This window comes from Pocillopora verrucosa, chromosome 7 (assembly GCF_036669915.1).
Source record: "Pocillopora verrucosa isolate sample1 chromosome 7, ASM3666991v2, whole genome shotgun sequence".
NCBI classification, from domain to species: Eukaryota; Metazoa; Cnidaria; class Anthozoa; order Scleractinia; family Pocilloporidae; genus Pocillopora; species Pocillopora verrucosa.
In genome coordinates, this window is record NC_089318.1 from 7,037,647 (window position 1) to 7,058,746 (window position 21,100).

The following is a 21,100-nucleotide window of genomic DNA, read 5'->3' on the forward strand; positions in this document are numbered from 1 at the left end:
TGGGAGCGGGTCAATGAATTGGGTACAAATAAACATCCGAGTGAATGAAGATTTAGATATATGAAAATTCACATATTTGCACAGCGGTGGAAAGATGAAATTAGAAGATCCTCGCAGCTAAGAACACTACTGAAACTAGTAGTTGTAAGTAGGACCTGAAAAAAATTTTCAGGCCCGTGCGGGATTTGAACCCATGACCTCTGTGATACCGGTGCAGCGCTCTACCAATTGGCTTGTTAGCTCAATTGGTAGAGCGCTGCACCGGTATCTTGTATGAGTATCCGCATGTTACAACGTGACTCCCGCTTATTCTTGTTGAAGCGTATTTACAGTGTACTCATGGAATAGGAAGTTCGCGTAGTGCGTTTGAGCCAGTTTCTGGCAGATTTGAACAGAAAAGCGGGTCTTTTGTTGGAATGTAATAACATTTTGATCGATGGCGCTGTTAACGAAATGTTTGGCTGGTTCGTAAGTTGTCGACCTGGTTTCGGTCGATCTGATTGATTGACAACACCTCTAGGGCAATACATATCATCGTCCCAAACCAGATGAGCCCATGACACGTCAGCGGAATCGTAGCGGGAGTCTTCTATTTTTCCGGCGAATCAAGAGACCGCGACCTGTGTGACTGACGATAAAGCGTCGTGTTCTTCAATATTTTATTGCGAAAGTATTCTTCCCATAACTTGTACAAACTAATTTCTGTCTAGATCACATATTTAAGAAAAAATCTAGCCTGTTATAAAGGCGTTAAAAGGAGGATCGACACTTAAATATGACCGGCCTAATAGTTTCGGTCGATGTTATCCTCTGACCTCGTTATCATCGACCAAAAGCAGATTCAGGTCAAAGATCATTTGCTCAACTTTGCACTGTAAAATCTTTCGATTGGAAAAAACATACAGTTCTTTTCTGTTTGTAATAAATTATCTTTACGTTTTATTTGACCATGATCTCTTGGTTTTTGTTCAACATCTTATTTGCTACTAATAAATATATTTGCCAAGGGGTGGTCCAGTTAATTTTTAACACTCATGCATTTATGTTTTGCGGCTAGCGGATAAATATTGGCGGGAAATCTAAATGTTTGGTAGAAGAACAAACATGGCTGATAACAGTACACCCTGGGCTTCAAGATGGACCGTACAGTTTGACCCTTATTCCGGGTATGTTAACGATGAAAGCAGCGCTGACGAACTCATAAAACAGTACGAGATACCTACGACGACACGATTCACTGTATTTTACAAACAGGAGAATTTTCAAATTGCAGTAGGCTGGGTAAGTAAGCTCACATGTAAAAATTTACAAAACAAACCATACTGACAGTAAAGTAAAGTGAAGTATAACTTTATTTAGACACTATAGGTATTTAAAGCCAGGGGCGTGTGAGATCGTGTTATTAACATGAAATAAAGATAAATCAAAATAAAAAAAGGGATTTAACTTTTTTCCAATAATTATTGATATCTTAAGAATACAAGTACACATCATTATTCTTCGGTTTACACTGGTCAGTTAGACCTTCAAAATTAAAATGTAATTAAAATTCAACTTAGCTTCAAGTGTCAATTTACTGTAAGCCTGCAGCAAGAGTTGGCAAGAAATGCTTAATTAATTAAGATTAAGCTTTAAGTGTCAAAACCCTACTCAGTGCTATTGACACACAGCTGCCAGCAGCCCCATCCATTACACCAGTCCTTGGGCTACATCTGGGTGGGGCAGGCTTGATTTTCAGGCCCTCCATTTTAAGCACCCATTTGTATATATGTACGTATGTGTTTGTGTACATGTATTGTATTGCTAACTTAGCTCAGTTCCTCTTCTCACATAAAAACGTAGGAGTAAAAGAAAATGCAGATAAAAATGCTAAGAACCACTGTATACAATGGGCTGACTCACAGGAGATGACAGGATGCAGACTAAGTTTTGATGGGGGTCAAAGTTTTAGAATGCCAAAATGGGCCAGACAGAAATAAGGCACTCAAAAGGAAGGAGGCTCAAAAGAGACTACAAAAAGATGTAAGCATGCATAATAATTAACTAAATAAGAATGTAAACAAGATGATATTATTACTTAAGGACTCCCAAAGAGGATATCATATATAGGGCATTACATAGTTATTGATTTACCTTCACCTATTTGCTCTTAAGCTAATGAGGTGGTAAGTCCCAACTGATTTTTCTAAGCAAGTTGGTGAGCACTCACCTCTCCCTCAGGGCTAATAGCATGCAATAATGTTTTCTTTTTTACCACTTGCAAGAAAAAGGACACATCACATTTTATTTGTTAAAATAAGCAAAGTCGCAAAAAAGGACCACTGTGACTGCAGTTTACAAGGTAGGAATCAAGTACTATTTTAAAGGATACTTTTCATTACTTCTAAGTTTATTGATAACTTGACTATTCCCATATGACTGCTCTATCTAACAATCCAATAAATCTATTTGGTTTCAGAAGGAGAATGCTGATCACTGCTATAACAACACCAAACAGCACCTTATAGTACAGGATACAAAGAAATGTGACTGTCCCGCAAAGATCCACCTAAGGAAAATAATCAAGCATCCTGAAAATAAGGTCAGTTTATTTAAATTATTGAATAAGGGTTCAGGAGGCACTACCATTAACATGAATGATCACTAGCCTTATAAAGGGTGTTTAATTCCAATGGGCCTTGTGTTACATGTAGGTGAAGTGGACATATGATAAGACAACCTGGACATTTCGTTGTGCAGAATTGAAACAAATTTACCTGTAATGGAAACAGAGGGAATATTTAAGAAACCAATTTTTCAAATATTATTTTAATTAAAACATTGTATCATTAGATTTCAGAGAACACAAAGAGTAGAAGGGAGACAATTTCAAAATTTCTGAGAACATCCCTAGAGTCAGAAAAGAAGCAAACAATAGCTACAGAGGGGCGTATTTACATATTACTTCCTAAACCTACAGATCACTTATTTCACCCCATGGGGAGGGTAAGTACTTGGCCATCAATTAAATTTTTTTTTGGAATCAGGAAACTGAAGTTTGGTGGGGGATTTAAGGTGACTTAACTTAACACAGATCATCAGTCTACTGTAGACTGTGCTGCTTCCACTGTCATGTGGAATGTATATAAAGAATGAATAAAGATTATACATCACAACAAAAGACCAATTAAATGTACTACATGTACAGCTTCTTTTAGCTACACTGGCAGTTATTCCTCAAACTCAATGTCAAGACTATAATATCACAATTTTATCGGAGAGGGATTTCCACCGGCACTGTTTTAATGGAATGCTGTCATGGACTATTTAAATGGATTTTCTTAAAAAATACAGTGTTCAGTAATCTGTAATTATAACATTCTGTAACTATGACTGAAAAACCCTACCAGAGGACTGCCTATAGTAATGTTGGTATAATTTGCATTATTATTCATTCAAAATAGTTCCCTGTTTCTGATAGGTTAAAACCACTCGCATATTTCATCATAACCAGCTGCTGTTGACCAAATTTGGAAAAAATTTTCTCATATTGAACCAATGACATCAAAAGCAGCCGGCTCCAGGTTATTGAACCATTGACCAAGAAAACCTGGGGATGAGGTAGTGTAATTTTTTAAATGAATAAATAATAAAGCAATTATTCTTTCTTTCTTGTTGTGTAATCAGACTGCTGGGCTACTTCAGCCTATTGATGAGACACTGGTTAAAAAAATTCATGAGCTTGTTGGAAGTGGTGTTAATTGTGTTTCTGAAATGCAACGGCACCTGCATCATTATGTAAAGAAGGAACTTTTCACAGGCCAACAGCCTCCAGATCTAACCAACAGACGGTTCTTCCCAACAATCATGGATATCAGGAACCACATGTATCGTGCCACAGTGGTATGCAGACATTCACAAATTGATCAAGAAAACCTTGACTCAAAAATCAAGAAGTGGAAAGAAGAAAGCCCAGATGATAATTTCTTTTTCAGGCCTTACTGCCTTACAAGTGATAGTGAGTCCTATCAACAACCACAGTCACTGAAGGAAGAAGACAGCACTGATGTAATTAAAATAAGTATAGGTGATCCATCTAACAACCTCCTCCTTGTTCACCAGACGAAGTGGCAAAGAGAGCTGCTTTTAAAGTATGGTGGTGAAATTTGCCTACTGGATGCAACATACAAAACTTCACGCTAATTGCCCTCCCCACATTCTTTCTGTGTGTGAAAACCAATGTAGATTACTGTGTTGTTGCTTCTTTTGTGGTTCAGCTGGAAAATGCAGATACCATTAATGAAGCTCTTCAGCTCATTAAGGACTGGAACCCAACATGGAACCCTGATTTCTTTATGGTGGACTTCAGTGAGGCAGAGATCAATGCCATTGAAAGGCTGTTTCCAAGTAAGCATGTAAACATATACTGGTAAATATCGATAATAACCATTTTATAACCATTTTCTTTATTTCATATGGGAAATATAGAGAGGCAATACTTATTAGGAATAAATTCTCCCCCCCCCAAAAAAAAAAGAAAAAAAAAATTCTTTCTTACAGGACTAACCTGAAAATAATGACAATAAATTATTGCCAATTACCAGTAATTCTCTAGACATTCCAAAATCATTACTTTAATTTCATGAAAATATCAACAGTGTTCATACTTGTCCTGGAAAACCTGGAAAGTCCCGGAATTTTATTTTGGCATTTCCACAACTGGAAAGTCCTGGAAAAAGGCTTCTGGTCCTAGAAAGTTTTGGAAATCTTTTAGAATCAATTAAAAAATAAGAAATGTGTAGATGATGGTAAGGATAATTAACATTGAGATCTTGGAAACAAAAGGGTCAATGTGTATTTTAGATTCCTGGAAAAAATCAATGTTACTATTATAACAACAATGATAATAATAAATTACTAGCATTATTATTATTATTATTATTAGCATTATTAGTATTATTTTTAGTAGTAGTAGTAGTAATAGTATTATTATTTTTACTCCATGGCTCACAGGTCATGCTAGGCACCCTTCGTTGGTAGTTTAATTTTTAGCATACAATAGGCCTTGTGTTAGCTGAAATGGTTGGCAGCATGTATTCTCTTATCAGAGAGATTTTACAACTCAGTTTTATAACTGTTCCAGGCTGTCTTGTGTATATTTGTGATTTCCATCGAGAACAAGCATGGGTATAGTGGATCAACAACTCAAAGAATGGCATTAACAAAGACAAGAAAGACAACCTCCTGAACAGTTTGCGAAACCTTGCAAGAACTTCCACAGAAGGGGACTTCAATTTAGCACTTAGAGATCTTCAAGACAGTGAACTGTGGAGGACCAATATAAGACTCCAAAAGTGGATGAACACAACATGGCTTCCCGAAAGACAGGCAAGCGTATCCCTTGCACACATTATAATAATTGTGGAATCATCCCTAATAAATTATCCAGCAACAGTTCAAGATTTTTGGCTTAAAAATTACACACATCTTATTATGTTTACTTAAAATCCTTGTCGCTCTGACTTTAAACATCAAACAGGCCATCTCCTCGGATAATGTCATTTTGGGCCATTAATCATTCAGCATGAGTCTGAGATGAGTCCAAGATGCTCTTACAAGGAGATCCGCAAGGTGAAAATCAGATTACATGCAGCTTATATTAATGAAGTTTACTTGGACACTTTGTTTCTATTGGCAGCGCTGGGTTTGGGCATACACAAAGGACCGCTTCAATGTGAAAGTGAACACTACCAATGGTGTGGAAAGAAAGAATAGGACATATAAGCACCAGTTTCTTGCAGACAATAGAGACAAGACCTTAAGTGGTGTCATCACAGTTTTAGTGACACAATTTCTGCCAAATGAGTACAGAAGGTAAGGAATCAAAAGCTCATCTTGACCTTAGATCTCAGTGTGTTATATATTGATATCACATGACTATGATTTTAGGCCTAAGGTGTTTTCAGAGAATGTAGATATATAAAAGTTTTTTTTTCTACAAGTGAGAAGGATGTATAAAGGCGTCATGCTTACTCTGGGATGAAAATTGCCTGTAAGAATTTCATGAATGATACTTATAGACCCACATTTAATCCATAGGTTATATTCTACAAGTTCAAATTGAAATACGTAACATTTAGGAGGAAGCTCAAGCTGAATATTCGAATGTTGACCGTCGGTGTACTGTCAATCACACAATCATCTTAAAATTGTGAAATATGTACATCAATTTATTTAATACAAGTTTGAAGGCTTATCATGTGATAAACTTCTGATTAAGTACCTCTTCAGAAATTTCTATACATATAAGTTTAACAAAAATGCAGTTAAAATTAATACTTATCTTTCTCGAGTATTCTGATGTCATTGTTCTTCTCACTTGGCAGCTATGAGGTTTAGGTCGATGGTGTGTAGGATTTCAGAGGTGTTGCCAATCAATCAGATCGACCGAAACCAGGTTGACAACTTACGAACCGGCCAAACATTTCGTTAACAGCGCCATCGATCAAAGTATCATTACAGTCCAACAAAGGACCTGTTTTTCTGTTCAAATCTGGCAGAAACTGGCTCAGACGCACTACGCCAACTTCCCAACACTCGAGTACACTGTGAGTACGCGTCAAGAAGAAAAAGCGGAAGTCACGTTGTAAACTGCGGATACTCATACAAGATGCCGCTGATATGTCGTGGGCTCATCTGGTTTAGAACGATATTGCTTTCCGCGATGGAATGTATTTCCGGAAGTGAAGGTCTTTATGCTAGGCAAGGAGAATTTTTTCTCTCGCCAGTTTCATTGCACATTTAGTCTCGTTTGATGATCGACAAACGCCATGGATCCACCTTTTGATTGCAATAGACACGTACCTCCACTGAGATCTTTTTGGGTTTGGTTCTGTTTTGTCTTGTTAGGTAAGCATTTGTGCCTAAATTATAGCATTTTTGCAAGCTATCTTACTCGTATAAGGTATTTTTAGGTCAAACGTTGTGTTCTGTCCCCGTTATTGTGACATGTCTTTGGTCAAAACCGAGGTAAATTTAATAGGAAAGCACTTTGAAGTTTCTATCTGTGTGTATTTGAGATGGTAGCGAGTTCGATTATAGAATCTAGAGTTGTTGTCTGTGACCAATTCGTAATTGAAAGAAAAAGCAAATGTGCGCTCGCATAATCGGCGGCGTTTGCTTTGTTGTCTGTAATCTTCTCGCTTGTTCCCTTTACTGCTTGAAGAAGCTTATTAGAAGCGCTCGGAGGGATCCATGATTCTTTCAGCAATATGGCTGTTGTCAATTGTAGATGATCGAACGCTTCGCGGTGGGGAATTAATTTACTCCCGATGGAGGAGATAGAGAAATGTTTTTCGCGTCTTTCTAACGCGTGCTTTTCACTCCTTTTTCTTCAGGATCGCATCTCCCACTATCGCTGTCAGCAAATCTACAATGGCAAACTCAACCATTGTCACAAACTGTGGAGGAAGGCGACACTACTACATTTTCTTGTTCGGCGCAATACACCAAAAAGATACAGGAGTACGACTGGGAATTTAATAATCAATTCTTACCAGGAGACAGTCGTTTTGTTAAAAAGGACGATGGTAAAATGTTAGAAATATCTAACGTTAAGTTTAAGGATCGAGGGAACTATAGATGTGTGGCCAAAAGGAAAGGTAAAACTCTGGGCATGAGTCAGAACGCGGCCTTAAATGTAAAAGGTAAGGAAGTAATACCAAGGTTTGCTTGCATGAAATTTAGGGCGTACGTCTTTCCGGTGGAGTTGGTTCCTCGGTATATCTCAAGATTTCTGGCGACTTGTTTTCTCTTTCTCGTGGGGGGGCATTAAATAGATTATTGTACATTGGGTTGCACGCATAGTGAAACGGTAAATTGATCGATAAGGGCGATTTATTGTTGGTCAGTGTCTTGCAAAAGTATTATGGAGTGTTAAGAGAGTGTCTCTGTAAGAGCGGTCCGGTCGAATTTGCTTGAGACACGGATTTCGCTCGTTTCTCGTGTGTTGTAAGACATTCATGTACCTATACTAAAACCACAATCAGTTTGATCGGATCTCTTTATGTTTCAGAGTTTTACGGAAATTAAATTTCACTCGAGCGAAGGCTTGTCGTGACACTTTTCAAGACTTTAATTTCATACAACTTTGGAGGACAATTTACAAAAAACTACGGAACTCAGCAAAAAACAAATACCACAGCCATGTATATTAACTCTATCTTATCTATCGAGGCGACTTTCGTAAACATCACGTGTCAATCAAGGAAACAGGAAGACTTGAATGACACCTTATCGGTTCGCCTAAATCAAACGGTCAGCATTAGATTCCATCCACCAAAACCACCTCGGTCGAGAGGGACTGAGATGGAATATTTAATGACTTGCAAAACATAACCGAAGATTCTCGGAAATCTGCAAGTGATGTAGCCGAACATTCGAAGCTGTAAATCCCATGATTCTTGAGGAACAGCATAGCGTGAATTTTAAGTCGCGAACCATTGCTTGATGGTAGACATGCAGATAATTTAGGATACGTCAATTCTGTTGATGAGGCGCGTAAACTTATTGCGGAATTTGAAACAGGATTGACGACGAAGTTTTCTTTCTCTAAAGCTGTCAAAGGTTTCGGGAACACCGGTGTATATATATATATATATTGATATAGCTCTTTGGCATTACAAAGCTTTGCTATCGCTATTGTGCATTCTCACTAGTTTATCTAGTTCAAGTCCTCTGGCATGGCTTGGATGATACCACAATTGTGGAATCATTCGGGTTGACTTAATGCTTACACCTCCTTCCTCGGACAGAAGTCACAAAATACTCGGGGAAGATGCATGAGATATGTAAGGAGCAAAAATTCGTTTTTTACTGGTGTGCCTTTCCTAATTTTGGGAAGGGAAGTGTTCAATTGCCAGCACGGCATAGATTGAACAGCTGGAGAGAAAAGGAAACGAAAATATGCAGAAGAAGCATTGTATATAATAATTTCTTTTTATCCTCAACCTTTGTGTTACTGTCAACTATGGCTTGCTAATTCGAAAGGTCAAATACATGAATAGGTCATATGACATTGATCTCAGAATACTTTTATGACAAACGTGATAACAGTTCAATCTTGGCTAAATTGTAGATGGTTAGAAGTTAACAATTATAAGAACTTTTCACTAACATATGCTGCTGACAAAGGAGAAAATATATGCAATTCTGCATTTTTTGCTTTCTATCAAGCAATCATATATTGGCTTCTTATCACACTATGACACTTCTGTTTTGTCACATTCCAAAAAATAACTTGAGAAATACACTGTCACTCATCTTACACTGTTATATTTACCTATTACAGAAGGCTGGAAACAAAGATTTTGTTTTCAAGAAAATAAGATTTCTTGTCCAAGACACAAGGAAGTTTGACTGCAAAACACAGATAAAAATGCGAGAAATTTTATTTTTTTCAGAGAACAAGGTAGTTCTACTCATGTATAAACAGAACAAATCTGGTTTAATAAATCAGATATGCGGCATGACTCCTTTTCTTCCATCCCCACTCAAAACAAGCAGACACACTTATAGAGGTTCCAGTCTGGTCTGCAAATGAAAAGGAGGAAGGTGATCACTGCAAAATTAAGCATTAGCGTTCTTATTTATAACATATTGATTATTGTATACTGATATCAAGAAATTAAGGTTGCAAGTAGCAGCCAACTGAGTTATAGTTTGAGTTTTATCAAGTCCATTACTTTGTTAAATTTAGAGTAACCTTGTCTTGAGAGAGGGAAATTGAGGAGCTGTAATATACTTATCATCAATTAGGGACCACAAAGAAAAATTTGTTTATAGAGACTTTTGAAGGAGAGGGGTAAGACTTGTGACAAGCTGGCAGACATATACTAGATAAACTTTACTGCTAAATGGGTTACAATATAAAGTGCTCAGTATTTGGATCAGCTATGGCTCAACTTAAAGTTTGCTTTAGCTTCAAGTTTAATCCTTTGTGGTGTCCTTTCTCTGTGTTTGTTTTTCAAGTTATGTTACACAAAAGAACACAAAAATGACAAGGAATGCTTTTGAATATTAAGAGGCTGGAATAAGCAAGAAACCAAAACTGAATTTTAAACACTACAAAGTTAATTTGATCTTCCAATGTTATTTAATTTTAACCATTAATAGAATTTGCTATTTAAATTTATCCCCTCCATTTTTCTGGATATTGTGAGCAAAAACAAACAATTATCACAAAATGCATGGTATACAATGGTTTGATTCACCAATGTGGCAAAGGCCTTTCACTGTCTATCCATAAAAAGGGAAATAATTTGTAAAATGTAAGACATTCTGCATCTTGAGTGTACACTTATTCATCCATGTGAAATTAAAGGTTACTTGAAATAAATGTGAAAGATTTATAGGATTTTCAGACCTCTGATAACAATTTTTGATGTGCTGATTTGTTGTACTTAAAGGTTATGATTTTAGCAGAAATAGTGGAAGAAATTTCTGGACCTGGGATTTTGTTGCAAATGTCTGTTTAAGTCAGTTTAAGTCAGTTAAAAACTCTCCTGTTTCAAGATTACATGATTGCCACACCAGAACCTTCTGCATTCTATATTGTGTACCATGTTATGATTATGGTTTCAGTAATAAAAGGTGCTGACTCAAGAACTTTGCAAAATATCTCTACATACAAAGAAATAGATTGTGGTTATGTACTCCAAATAGCAGGTCACATCAGTCTTTTGTAAGGAAGTAGCAGAAATTGCTATGGTGGTTTTGGTGGATGGAGAGAAACATCCACCAAAACCACTTTATTCTATGTGTTATGAGTTATGATAATCATCATGAACGTTTGGTCGGTCAGCAATTGTGCACCATAAAAAATAATTAGCCAGAGCACTAACTGCTAATTATTGGTATAAATCTTTTGTCTCCCTGAACATCTAACAGTGGCTATAGCTAAAATTAAAAAAAATTTATTGTTGATGGTTTTGGTCAAAGTTTTGGTGGATGTTCCCTAATGACATCCACCAAAACTACGTAACATCTGGGCACCATATAGAATGCAAAAATGTGAATTTTCATATATCTAAAATCTTCATTCACTCGGATGTTTATTTGTACCCAATTCATTGACCAGCTCCCAGTTGGCTTGTTAGCTCAATTGGTAGAGCGCTGCACCGGTATCGCAGAGGTCATGGGTTCAAATCCCGTACGGGCCTGAAATTTTTTTCAGGTCCTACTTACAACTACTAGTTTCAGTAGTGTTCTTAGCTGCGAGGATCTTCTAATTTCATCTGGGCACCTTTTAAATACGTGAAATATCTGCATAAAATTGCGTAAAATGTTTTATAATACTACAATCGAACAATAAATTAATACTTACCATTTCTTGAGTAAAAAGTTTTGACGCAATTTCCCAAACAAATAATACACTTAGATCATCGGGATAAGTCGGCATGTTATCGTAGCTTCGTAATTTTCAATTAGTATAACAAGTCATGAGTTGTCCATCATTCCATCTCAGTCCCTCTCGACCAAGGTGGTTTTGGTGGATGGAATCTAATGCTGACCAAATCAAACACGCCAAAACCGATCAAATTCAAGGTTAATTTTTGAAAAAGTGAGGCGTTCTTTACTGATCCAACTAACATAGCTAGGAAGTAGGTGCCATAGAAAAGATAACTACAGAAAAAAACTTTGCGGCCCGACCTTTACGAGAACTTTATAACTCCGTGAACTTACCTAATTTTCGGCAATCTCCAAGTTTGGCCGCCATTTTGAGGGACTTGTCAACATGAAGCGTAACCGATATAAATCAAGCAGGTAAATCTAAAACCGTCAGAAATACATACGAAAGCAATTCAAATGAACTTTACTTTCAATTCAAGCGGCAAAATTTGAAATTGTTCGTTAAACTTACAATCCTCATGCGACCATTTCTTTCAACAATTCAAACACTACAACTAGTGTTCGAATTCCCCTCGTCGATTCCACCGCAAGAAATAACCTGTGCCACCCAAGCTTCGACTCGAATATGAAGTACGAATCAAGTAACATAACTGCTTCATCTTCGCGGCAATATCACGCTGGTATTTTGATTTTCCGATCGACAAGAACGGTGATCAGGAATCGATCGGTTTGTTTACCTCGTAAACGTGACCGCTGACCAGCCGCTAAGTGAAAACAGCATAGCGCGGGGTGGGGTGGTTGGCGGGCTTATCGTCATAAGATATTCGAATGCATGCTCAAAAAGCTTTAGGACTATCAGTCTAAGCAGTGAAGGCATGCTTCGAGGTAAAGACAATTTTTATTTTATTCTCATAACTTTCTCCTTTAAATTAGATCTGGTATTAATTAATAGAGTTATCAATATATTTTTAACCGGGTACCCATATAACCTTTTTGCTTGTCAACAGTGGTATAAAATAAAATGTCTTTTCCAACAGAACCTTTTATTTATGCCCCATTGCACGGAAGGAACACTTTACTTAGAATGTTTGCTCTAAGTAATTTTTTCTGTTTCCAAGAATGTATGCAAAGTGATAGAGATTTGATTCATTCCGCTGACACGTTCTTTTAAGTTATGGCGCGTGCAGGTTTTTTCTATCAAAAGTCGCACGTGCAACACACCGGAATTGAAAATTCATCGTAAAATCGCACGAACCTTAGAATGAGTTTAGGCAACTTTGACTTCTGGTGAGATTAAGAGGATGGTTCAAAGGACCCCTTGAGATTTTTTTCAGGACTATAACTGAGATTTGTTAATAGCTATGATAATCGTCATCATTAGCGGACGGTGCTTTTTGCCCATTGTTGTCATCATTATCGTTATCACGCCGGAAGAAGTATAAAGCCGGCATGTCGCCTTACCTAGCTACACAGAAAATTGTTCTCTCTTTTGCTCCCCTTGGATCCTGGAAACTGTTACTATTAAGACGATCAACAAGAAAGCCTTTATAATTATTGAAACTTTTGATTAACAGAATGTAGGAAAAAATCGGTGGGGAGAGTTTTTCGCGTATCTTGTAATCTGAACGATAGTTTTAAATAAAACAAATAACAATTCATTCAATTTACCTTAGTTTACGTGGTAAAGATTTGTTTTTAAATCTATGAACTGATGCTAGTCCTATTTGGAACGAAATGTATTTGAAATAAAAAAGAATACTAAGTAAAAAAAAAGTTATAGAGTTTCCTAAATGTTTGTGCGACACACTTGATTCAAGTTCAAGTTTGTTTAATCCAGTTCCCAATTCAGATCATTTGAGCTATAGCTGTGGGTTTCTCGAACACAAGTGTTCGAATCTGATGGAAATTTCCACGCGGTCATAACATTTTGAATAAGCGACATATTTTGTGGTAATTTCAAACTTCCCATCTGGATCAATTTTCTGTTCTGTGGGGTAAATTGCCAACATATAAATCATAATATGATTTTCGGAGATTACATAAAAAACTTCACAAATCTTGAGGAAGTCTTTTGCGATGTGATAAATCTCAATACCGCCGAAGAGAGAGAGAAGATTTATTTTATAATGAATTGAAGCAATTTTTTTACCATGAATGCGAATGGAAACTTGCGGATTTTAAGATGAACTGACTAAATGTCGAGACAAATTATAGTTTATTAAATTCATCACTCGAACATGCAGACGTAATTAGTTCTATGTTGATGTAGTGTTCTGTTGTTGCAACAATGTAGTTAATTCATTTCTAACTTTTTGTAGAAGTTTTGAACTTACGAAACGACACAAGTGACAACAAATAAATATCATCACAGATACTATGGATACTGCTTGCTTTTCAGGTCCTACTTACAACTACTAGTTTCAGTAGTGTTCTTAGCTGCGAGGATCTTCTAATTTCATCTTTCCACCGCAGTGCAAATATGTGAATTTTCATATATCTAAAATCTTCATTCACTCGGATGTTTATTTTTACCCAATTCATTAACCAGCTCCCAGTTGGCTTGTTAGCTCAATTGGTAGAGCGCTGCACCGGTATCGCAGAGGTCATGGGTTCAAATCCCGTACGGGCCTGAAATTTTTTTTTTCAGGTCCTACTTACAACTACTAGTTTCAGTAGTGTTCTTAGCTGCGAGGATCTTCTAATTTCATATAAATTCTTTTTACCTGTAGTTTTGAAAGAGGCTAGAAGAATGTCTGTCCATTTTTCACAGAATTTACTTTTTCAAGGAGGAAAATGAATAATTTTCAGGCTTTTTTTGAGTCTTTTGAACTTTAGTCTTGAGGCTAGTGGCAATCTAGTCAATGGGATGAAAGGTTTCATTTTTTTTATTATTATTATCTTTCTGGAAGGGAGTAGGCTTATAAATGTATCACTGAATTTCAAGTATCTCAAAATCTGTCGCATTCTGTAATCTGGGTGGTTTAAGATTTGCCCCACCCAGGAAATATAAAATTCTTAACTATGAAACAATAATAACATGATCTCAGATATCGTACATTTTCAAGTCTGCTTGATGAAATAAACCTAGCAGTCATCCTTTGAGGGATTTTAGAGATGGACATAAATTCTTGGTGTCTTCTTCATAAAAAAAACATGCAATTCTGCTAGTATTGAAATATTAAAGGCAGACACCTCAATCAGTTCATGTTGTACATACATGGATGTTCTTAGAGAGAGAGAAAAATTATGGCTACTGGCTGTGGGGTCATGTTCTCATGAAGTAAAATAAAGTTTTATCCATGTTTTATCGGCAAATTTTAAAGGCATCCCTACAAATACAATCTAGCAGATGGGGACTTGATCATATATTAATTGATGCAGGGACTAATTGGTCACAGACATTTTTGTAAGGACTCTGAAGTGTTGATTTTATGTAAAAGTGCAAGTATGTAATTTGACATTTTTTTCATGAATTTTTGTCAGAGAACCTATATTAACTAGCACATCAGACAGCCATATTTTAATAATAGATACTGGGCATGCCGTTGGAGCTTAATTCCCTTTCAAAGGTTAATGGAAAAATGAGCTTAAACTTAGCCTCAGAAGCAGTTTAAACACAGATGCTGTCATTAAAACAAAAGAAGGATCCTATAAGAAATTACTTTGTCCAGTTGAGATTTAAATGGCATTTTCAATAACCATATTAACTGTAACCCTTTTTTTTTTTGCCAAAATAAACCCTCATTTTGAGTTCTTGCATATTGTTTGTTGCACTGAGAAAGTGATTTGCTTTGACATGTGCCACATGAGAATGACTCCTATCTGTCATTACTGTTGCATGGCTTTTAAAGTGATGTCAATTAATCACTTTAATCTTGTATCTGCATCCTTGAGGAAAATAACAAATGGTACTTGATGCCAAATCTTTTCTTCTTTGCAGGAATTTGCTCTGCAATTCAATTAAGCATAAAGCCCACTGGCAAAATATTCTTAACAAAGACTGATTTACAGCTAAGATGTAAGTGTTACATTTATCCTTTGGGAACATATGTTTGGACAAAAGATGGGAAAGAGGTTGCCACAGATGCACGAGTTACTATCAGTCGCAAAAAACTGTATATTAACAATGCAACTGTAGGAGACAGTGGTGAATACTCTTGTTCAGCAACCACCCTGGATGGGTCAGATACCAGACGTGCGACATCTCCATTGTCAGTTACTGTAGTTGGTGAGTATTTGGTATACAATCTCTGAGCTGATACTGTATTTATTTATTATATATTGTAAATTTAGACAAGCTTGCCCAGTTCAGCTTTAAAGCTGGTTGAAGTAGGGGTCTGTGAAAACAATAACAAGGCCAGACCATAATGCGTGGGACTGTGTTCCTTACTCTTTGCAAGAGGTGTATGAGTGTTTTTTATGTCTCCTGCTAACAAGTTCAAAGAAGATGCAGGAGACAAGCTTATGGTTTATCATCCTTATCCGAGAAAACCAGATTGTCTCACCATTTGCGGATGTCATAATAAAGGCAGCACTGTCTCCTCAGTTGTTTGAAGACCCTAAGTGACCCCTTGAACCCAATGACCCCTTGACCTCATAACCTCATGACCTCCTACACAGCAGTTTAGCACTCTACTCCATAAGCTAATCAAGGGCTGTTACATTTCTCTTCTTTGATAAGTTAATATATGTTTCTAAGATGCAGATTATTTTATGTTTGGGGTTATTTTATTGCTCTTTTTGACAAATCACTTTAATTCTCATCATGCGGTTCTACATTAGGAGCTTAAATGCATACTTCTGAACAAATTTTCAGGGAAGCTGAGGGTTGTTTGCCATGTACAGCTCCATTACCAACATTTGCAAGGCTAACAATGGTATTTTATCTTGTTGGTAAATTTACTATCTGACATGAGTGTCTGGATGGTTGGTCTTGTAAGCTGTATATATAGATCTGGGTTGGCTTATTGCGTCATTAGATATGCATCATATTGTGTTTCAGATATATGTTAGATGTTAAATACTTAATTCTCAAGGAACTTATCGTATAATTTCTCTTATTCAATAGATGGACAATATCCTCAATTTCAAATTCCTCCTCCAAAGGAGAGAACAGTTTTACTGGGTAGTGAAGCAGTCCTCCCTTGTAGAGCTATTGGCAGCCCAACTCCTGAAATAAAGTGGTATGCAGGAAGCAATCGTAGCCCATTGCAAAGCTCTTCTAAGTACAGAATTCATGATAATGGGACACTGGTGATTGCAAATGTTGACAAGCAAGATGAAGAAAAATACAAGTGTACGGCAACAAACTTGGTTGGGCAAATGACCACAGAAAGTGTTTTGAGACTTGCTTGTAAGTCAATGGCATATTATTTATATAAAAGCTTGTAAGTCAATGGCATATCTATTTATTGGCGTGGTTTATTCGTACTTAAAAAAGAGACTAGTGTAAAGAATGTTTGAGGTTACTCCCAAGAAATCTCTCTTTCTTAGATTTCTGCTTAAAACTCTTTAAACTGCTCTAAATTGGCAAGGAGATGGTAGAAATTATTGTCATCACAGGGGAAGTGACCATCTTGATTTTTTGTGCGTTTATGTAATCAAATATGCTTGATTCCTGCTCTTTGGAGCTGTATGCATGAAAACCCAACCCAGGACAAAATAATTTTTTTAAAAAAAATCAATTTTTGATATCAGGTAGAATTGTTATTCCATCCCAGTGTTAGGTTATTTGTGTTTCCAAAAAATTGTTTTTACGAGATTCCTGATCACTTTTTGCTCCAAACATTCCTTCATGATCCTTAGGGGTTTAGGTACTTTTTCTTTAGTTTCTAATAACATACATGAAAAAATTACTCAGTTCTGATTGGTTAAGATAAATGCAGTTTTCAGGCAATTCAGTGCAGAAGAGAGTTAATTCAGTGCAAAGAAAGTAACAAATCAGACATTCTGGTTGGTCAATAATCAAAGAAACTCATGGATAACCAATCAAATGTGAGCCTTGGATGTCACAACAAAATTTTAAAATTTGTCGGCGAAACAATGGCCAGTGTTTTAGGTAGGTTTTCTTTCGCCACTGCAACTGAAAACGGCTCAAATAATGAAAATACTGTAAAAAAACACTGCTTTTTGGTTGTTGGTTTGGAAAAAGTGGTGTTTAGAGAAGGGAATTGCTAAGGAAATTGAAAATTAAGAACCGACCCAGCTTAACACTTTGCTCAAGTGATCCAATGCCAAATTAAAAACAAGCATGGTTAAACCTCAGAAACAACAATTCCATTTCATCAAAAGTGATTCAGACATAGACTGAACAATTCCTTGAACTGTTTAGCCAGACTTTGAATTTTTCTGTGGCCTAAAGATGTGAACATATCATTGCATATAATTGTTTTGATCATGTGTGGTTGTTTTGACCGAATGCATGCTTTGAATAAATTATTTTTGCACTTAATGCATGCGCTTTGCTTATGCTTAATTGTGATAAGCCATCTTGTATTTTTTCATGTTTATTATTAACACATAATCACATGATTTTTCTCATGAAATTTGGAATAAATAAGCACTTAGTAATTTTTTCAAAGACCACAAATTGCACTTGCCCTATGGGCTCTTACAATTTTGCTAGTCTTTAAAAAAATTAACTTGTGCTTATTTATTCCAAATTGCACTCAAAATCATGTGATTACCCATACAAACCAGTTTATTTTTTATTAATGTTTTTGTTGTAGTGAAAGAAAGAAATTTTTTTTTTCTCTGCAGACTTGAATGATGTTACCCTGGACAGTACCAAAGTATATGTCTTATTCAATGACCCACTAGAAATAACGTGTGACCCACCTGAAGCAAGGCCAGCTGCATCAGTAACATGGCTCAAGGCAGCTGGAGAGACCCTGCCTAAAAGATTTGATATAAAAGGTTGTTGTACTCTTCGGAACAATAGAGCAAAGCTTAATGATGCTGGAAATTACACTTGCACAGCAAAAAACATGGCTGGAAACAAATCAGAGACTGTTGAAATTACAGTTGTTGGTGAGTATTTATTGGCACTGGCTGTGATGCGGTACATGTTCACAATGTGTGGTTATCCTCTATGTACAATTGTTTGTTTGAAGTGAAACCATGACTATGGATTGTTTGTTGGTAGACTTTTTTCTTAGTTCTTCCTTGTTACTAGATAAAACCTTGATGGTAGAAATGGGACAGAAGCTATGGTACCATGAGGCAAAGGGTTGCAGAATTAGGGATATATAACTGATCCTTAGGGTAATTAAATAAATATGGTAATTCCTGGGTAGTTCCTTGGCATTTTGTCATATGAAAAGGTGGAAGGTGTAGTTTGTAATTGAAACCTGATAAGTTATATTATTTTTTATTTAGAGCAACCAAAGATTGCTTCGAAACCCAAAAACCTATCTATTAAGGAAGATGAAAAGGCTATTCTTGACTGCAATGCTAAAACCAGACCAACCCCCAACATATCCTGGTACAAAGATGGCAAATCTCTCAAGGTTGACAAGAAGCGGATATTTAAATATCTAAATGGAACACTAGTCATAAACAAAGTTATCCCAGAAGATTCAGGAAAATACCAATGTTCAGCGGATGTAGCATCTTGGTCAGACAGTGCGGAGGCTACTGTTGATGTATATGGTAAGTAAGGTCATGTTTTGACTGATGATTAGATGGTCATTTACATATCATTCACATATACATGTAACTTATCAGCCACTAGATGAACGAACAACAAGACAAAATGGATAGAAACAGGGTAGATGCTAATTTGGTCAATTTTCCTTCTTTTCAGCAAAAGTAAAGCTGCGAGGTATCCATACCAACCAAGTGATTGCCACCCTACACAAACCTCAAAAGATCCGATGTGACTTTGATGGACACCAACCCATTATAGTTACCTGGAAGAAAGAAGGAGGTGTAAATATTGATCCAAAACGAGTGAGACAAGAAGATAGCATGCTGATTTTTAAAAAAATTGAGAAAGCAGATGAGGGCCATTACTGGTGTAAGGGTGAAAATTCCTTCAGCAGTGCAGAGAGCTATGTTAACATTTCTGTTCATGGTAAGATCATAATCAAATTATTATGGGCAAGTGGAATTAAAATTTTAACAATTTTACTGAAGTGATAGTGCATTCACTGTTATACACATCCTCGTTATTTTTGTCACGGCTGAAATTTAGTGATTTTCCAACAGTGTATCCCACATTTGTCCTGCGGCCGAAGAACACGATGGCTTATGTAGACGATCATTTGTGGCTCCATTGTAATGCGTCAGGTGATCCTAAACCCAAGATCAGTTGGAGCAAAGAAGCACAAGGAAGGGACAAGCTGGATAGAGAGCGTTTCATTCTGTTCCCTAATGGAACTCTTCACATCAAGAAGGTGCAATTCGCTGATGAGGGCAGGTACTATTGCATTGCCGCAAACCATGCTGAAATGAAACAGAGCAAATTCAGTCTTAAAGTACAAGGTAAGTTCCCTTCTGTTGTATGTCACAGCGTTTTATTTTCTTTTGCTAACCTGACACCTCAAGCTTTGCCCTCTTTCCTCTGTAGGTTTTTTTTTTTTTGGAGGGGAGGAGGGGTTTGGGATTGTTAAAGTGGCTGGTGATGTTAATCTTTGCTCAGCTTGGTCGTTTTTAAAACTTTGGTTTTTGTTTTATTACATTCAGTTGAAAGCTGTTCTAATAAAAGTCACTAATCCGTGATTTTTTTTTTATCATTACATTGGACAGCTCATCCCGTCGCCGAAGTTAGCAAATCGACAGCCTCAATGGCTCGCACAATAGGAATTGCAGTTAGCAAATCGACAGCCTCAATGGCTCGCACAATAGGAATTGCAGTTAGCAAATCGACAGCCTCAATGGCTCGCACAATAGGAATTGCAGTTAGCAAATCGACAGCCTCAATGGCTCGCACAATAGGATTTGCAGTCGGGTGTGCTGCAGCTTATATTGTTCTGGTGGTGACAACCCCTGCCTGATAAATTTGTCCCGTTATCTACAGCAATTAACCAGTTCAATACCTGTTTGTGCAGCACAAAGCACATGCTCTCTTTTAAGTAATGGGGGAATTGTTACCATCTGCAAATTTAAAACCAAAATTTTAGTGAATTTCTATGTGTTAAATATGTACATTTGAACAAGTTTTTTAGGTAACAAAAATGTATTTCTGTGTGTCAGTACTTACAAATAAGCTAATTGATAAGTGTGCTCTGAGAATTCCTTTTGAAATGTAAAATTAGCAGATATTCTTTAAAGATACTGCCACAGTCAAAATTACTTGAGCTGTCAAAATCTGGCTAAGTACTGTAATTCTGCTTTGTGAAAGCTTAAGGTGATGATAAATAATGATAATTGAACTGAGTAGAGTACAATTTGATCTGAGATCATCTGCACAATTTCAAAATCAAACAAACCTACAGTACAAGTTCATTTTGAAATCACAAGTATAATTTCGGAAAAAATTGCACAAAAGGAAAACCAATTACCATCTAATTGCATCCATATTTCTTTCCTTTTGTTGTTTTTGTAATTGTTTATTCATTACATCTAACAGAACATATCCATTTTGAAATTGCAAAATTTTGATTAGAAAAAAATGTTGGTCTTCAGCCTGATGGTTTCCTTGCCCATCATTTTCCTGCAATCTGATTGGTTACTTTGAACACGTCTTAAAATCTGATTGGTTGTTTTTGTT

General features: G+C 36.6%; 2 protein-coding genes and 1 long non-coding RNA gene across 3 annotated transcripts; 2 read left to right on the forward strand and 1 right to left on the reverse strand.

The window, feature by feature from the left end:
- Window positions 1-2,976: 2,976 nt before the first annotated feature.
- LOC131784951 (calcium-responsive transcription factor-like) lies at window positions 2,977-4,279 on the forward strand. The gene is given in 3 exon segments (XM_059101793.2): window positions 2,977-2,985; window positions 3,667-4,191; window positions 4,193-4,279. Coding segments are annotated over 3 exon segments (621 nt in total).
- Window positions 4,280-6,693: 2,414 nt separating this feature from the next.
- LOC131784916 (inactive tyrosine-protein kinase 7-like) lies at window positions 6,694-20,415 on the forward strand. Its single transcript, XM_059101756.2, has 9 exons — window positions 6,694-6,888; window positions 7,377-7,685; window positions 15,329-15,616; window positions 16,457-16,741; window positions 18,148-18,417; window positions 18,766-19,038; window positions 19,193-19,462; window positions 19,597-19,872; window positions 20,137-20,415. The coding sequence occupies exons 1-9, from the start codon at window positions 6,810-6,812 to the stop codon at window positions 20,382-20,384; spliced, it is 2,298 nt and encodes a 765-aa protein (XP_058957739.1). The 5' UTR covers window positions 6,694-6,809; the 3' UTR covers window positions 20,385-20,415.
- Window positions 9,007-12,129, reverse strand: LOC131784919 (uncharacterized). The gene is made up of 4 exons (XR_010718373.1): window positions 11,900-12,129; window positions 11,722-11,808; window positions 11,363-11,544; window positions 9,007-9,570 (listed from the first exon to the last, which is right to left on the reverse strand). It is a non-coding gene; the product is annotated as an uncharacterized lncRNA (long non-coding RNA).
- Window positions 20,416-21,100: the final 685 nt, after the last annotated feature.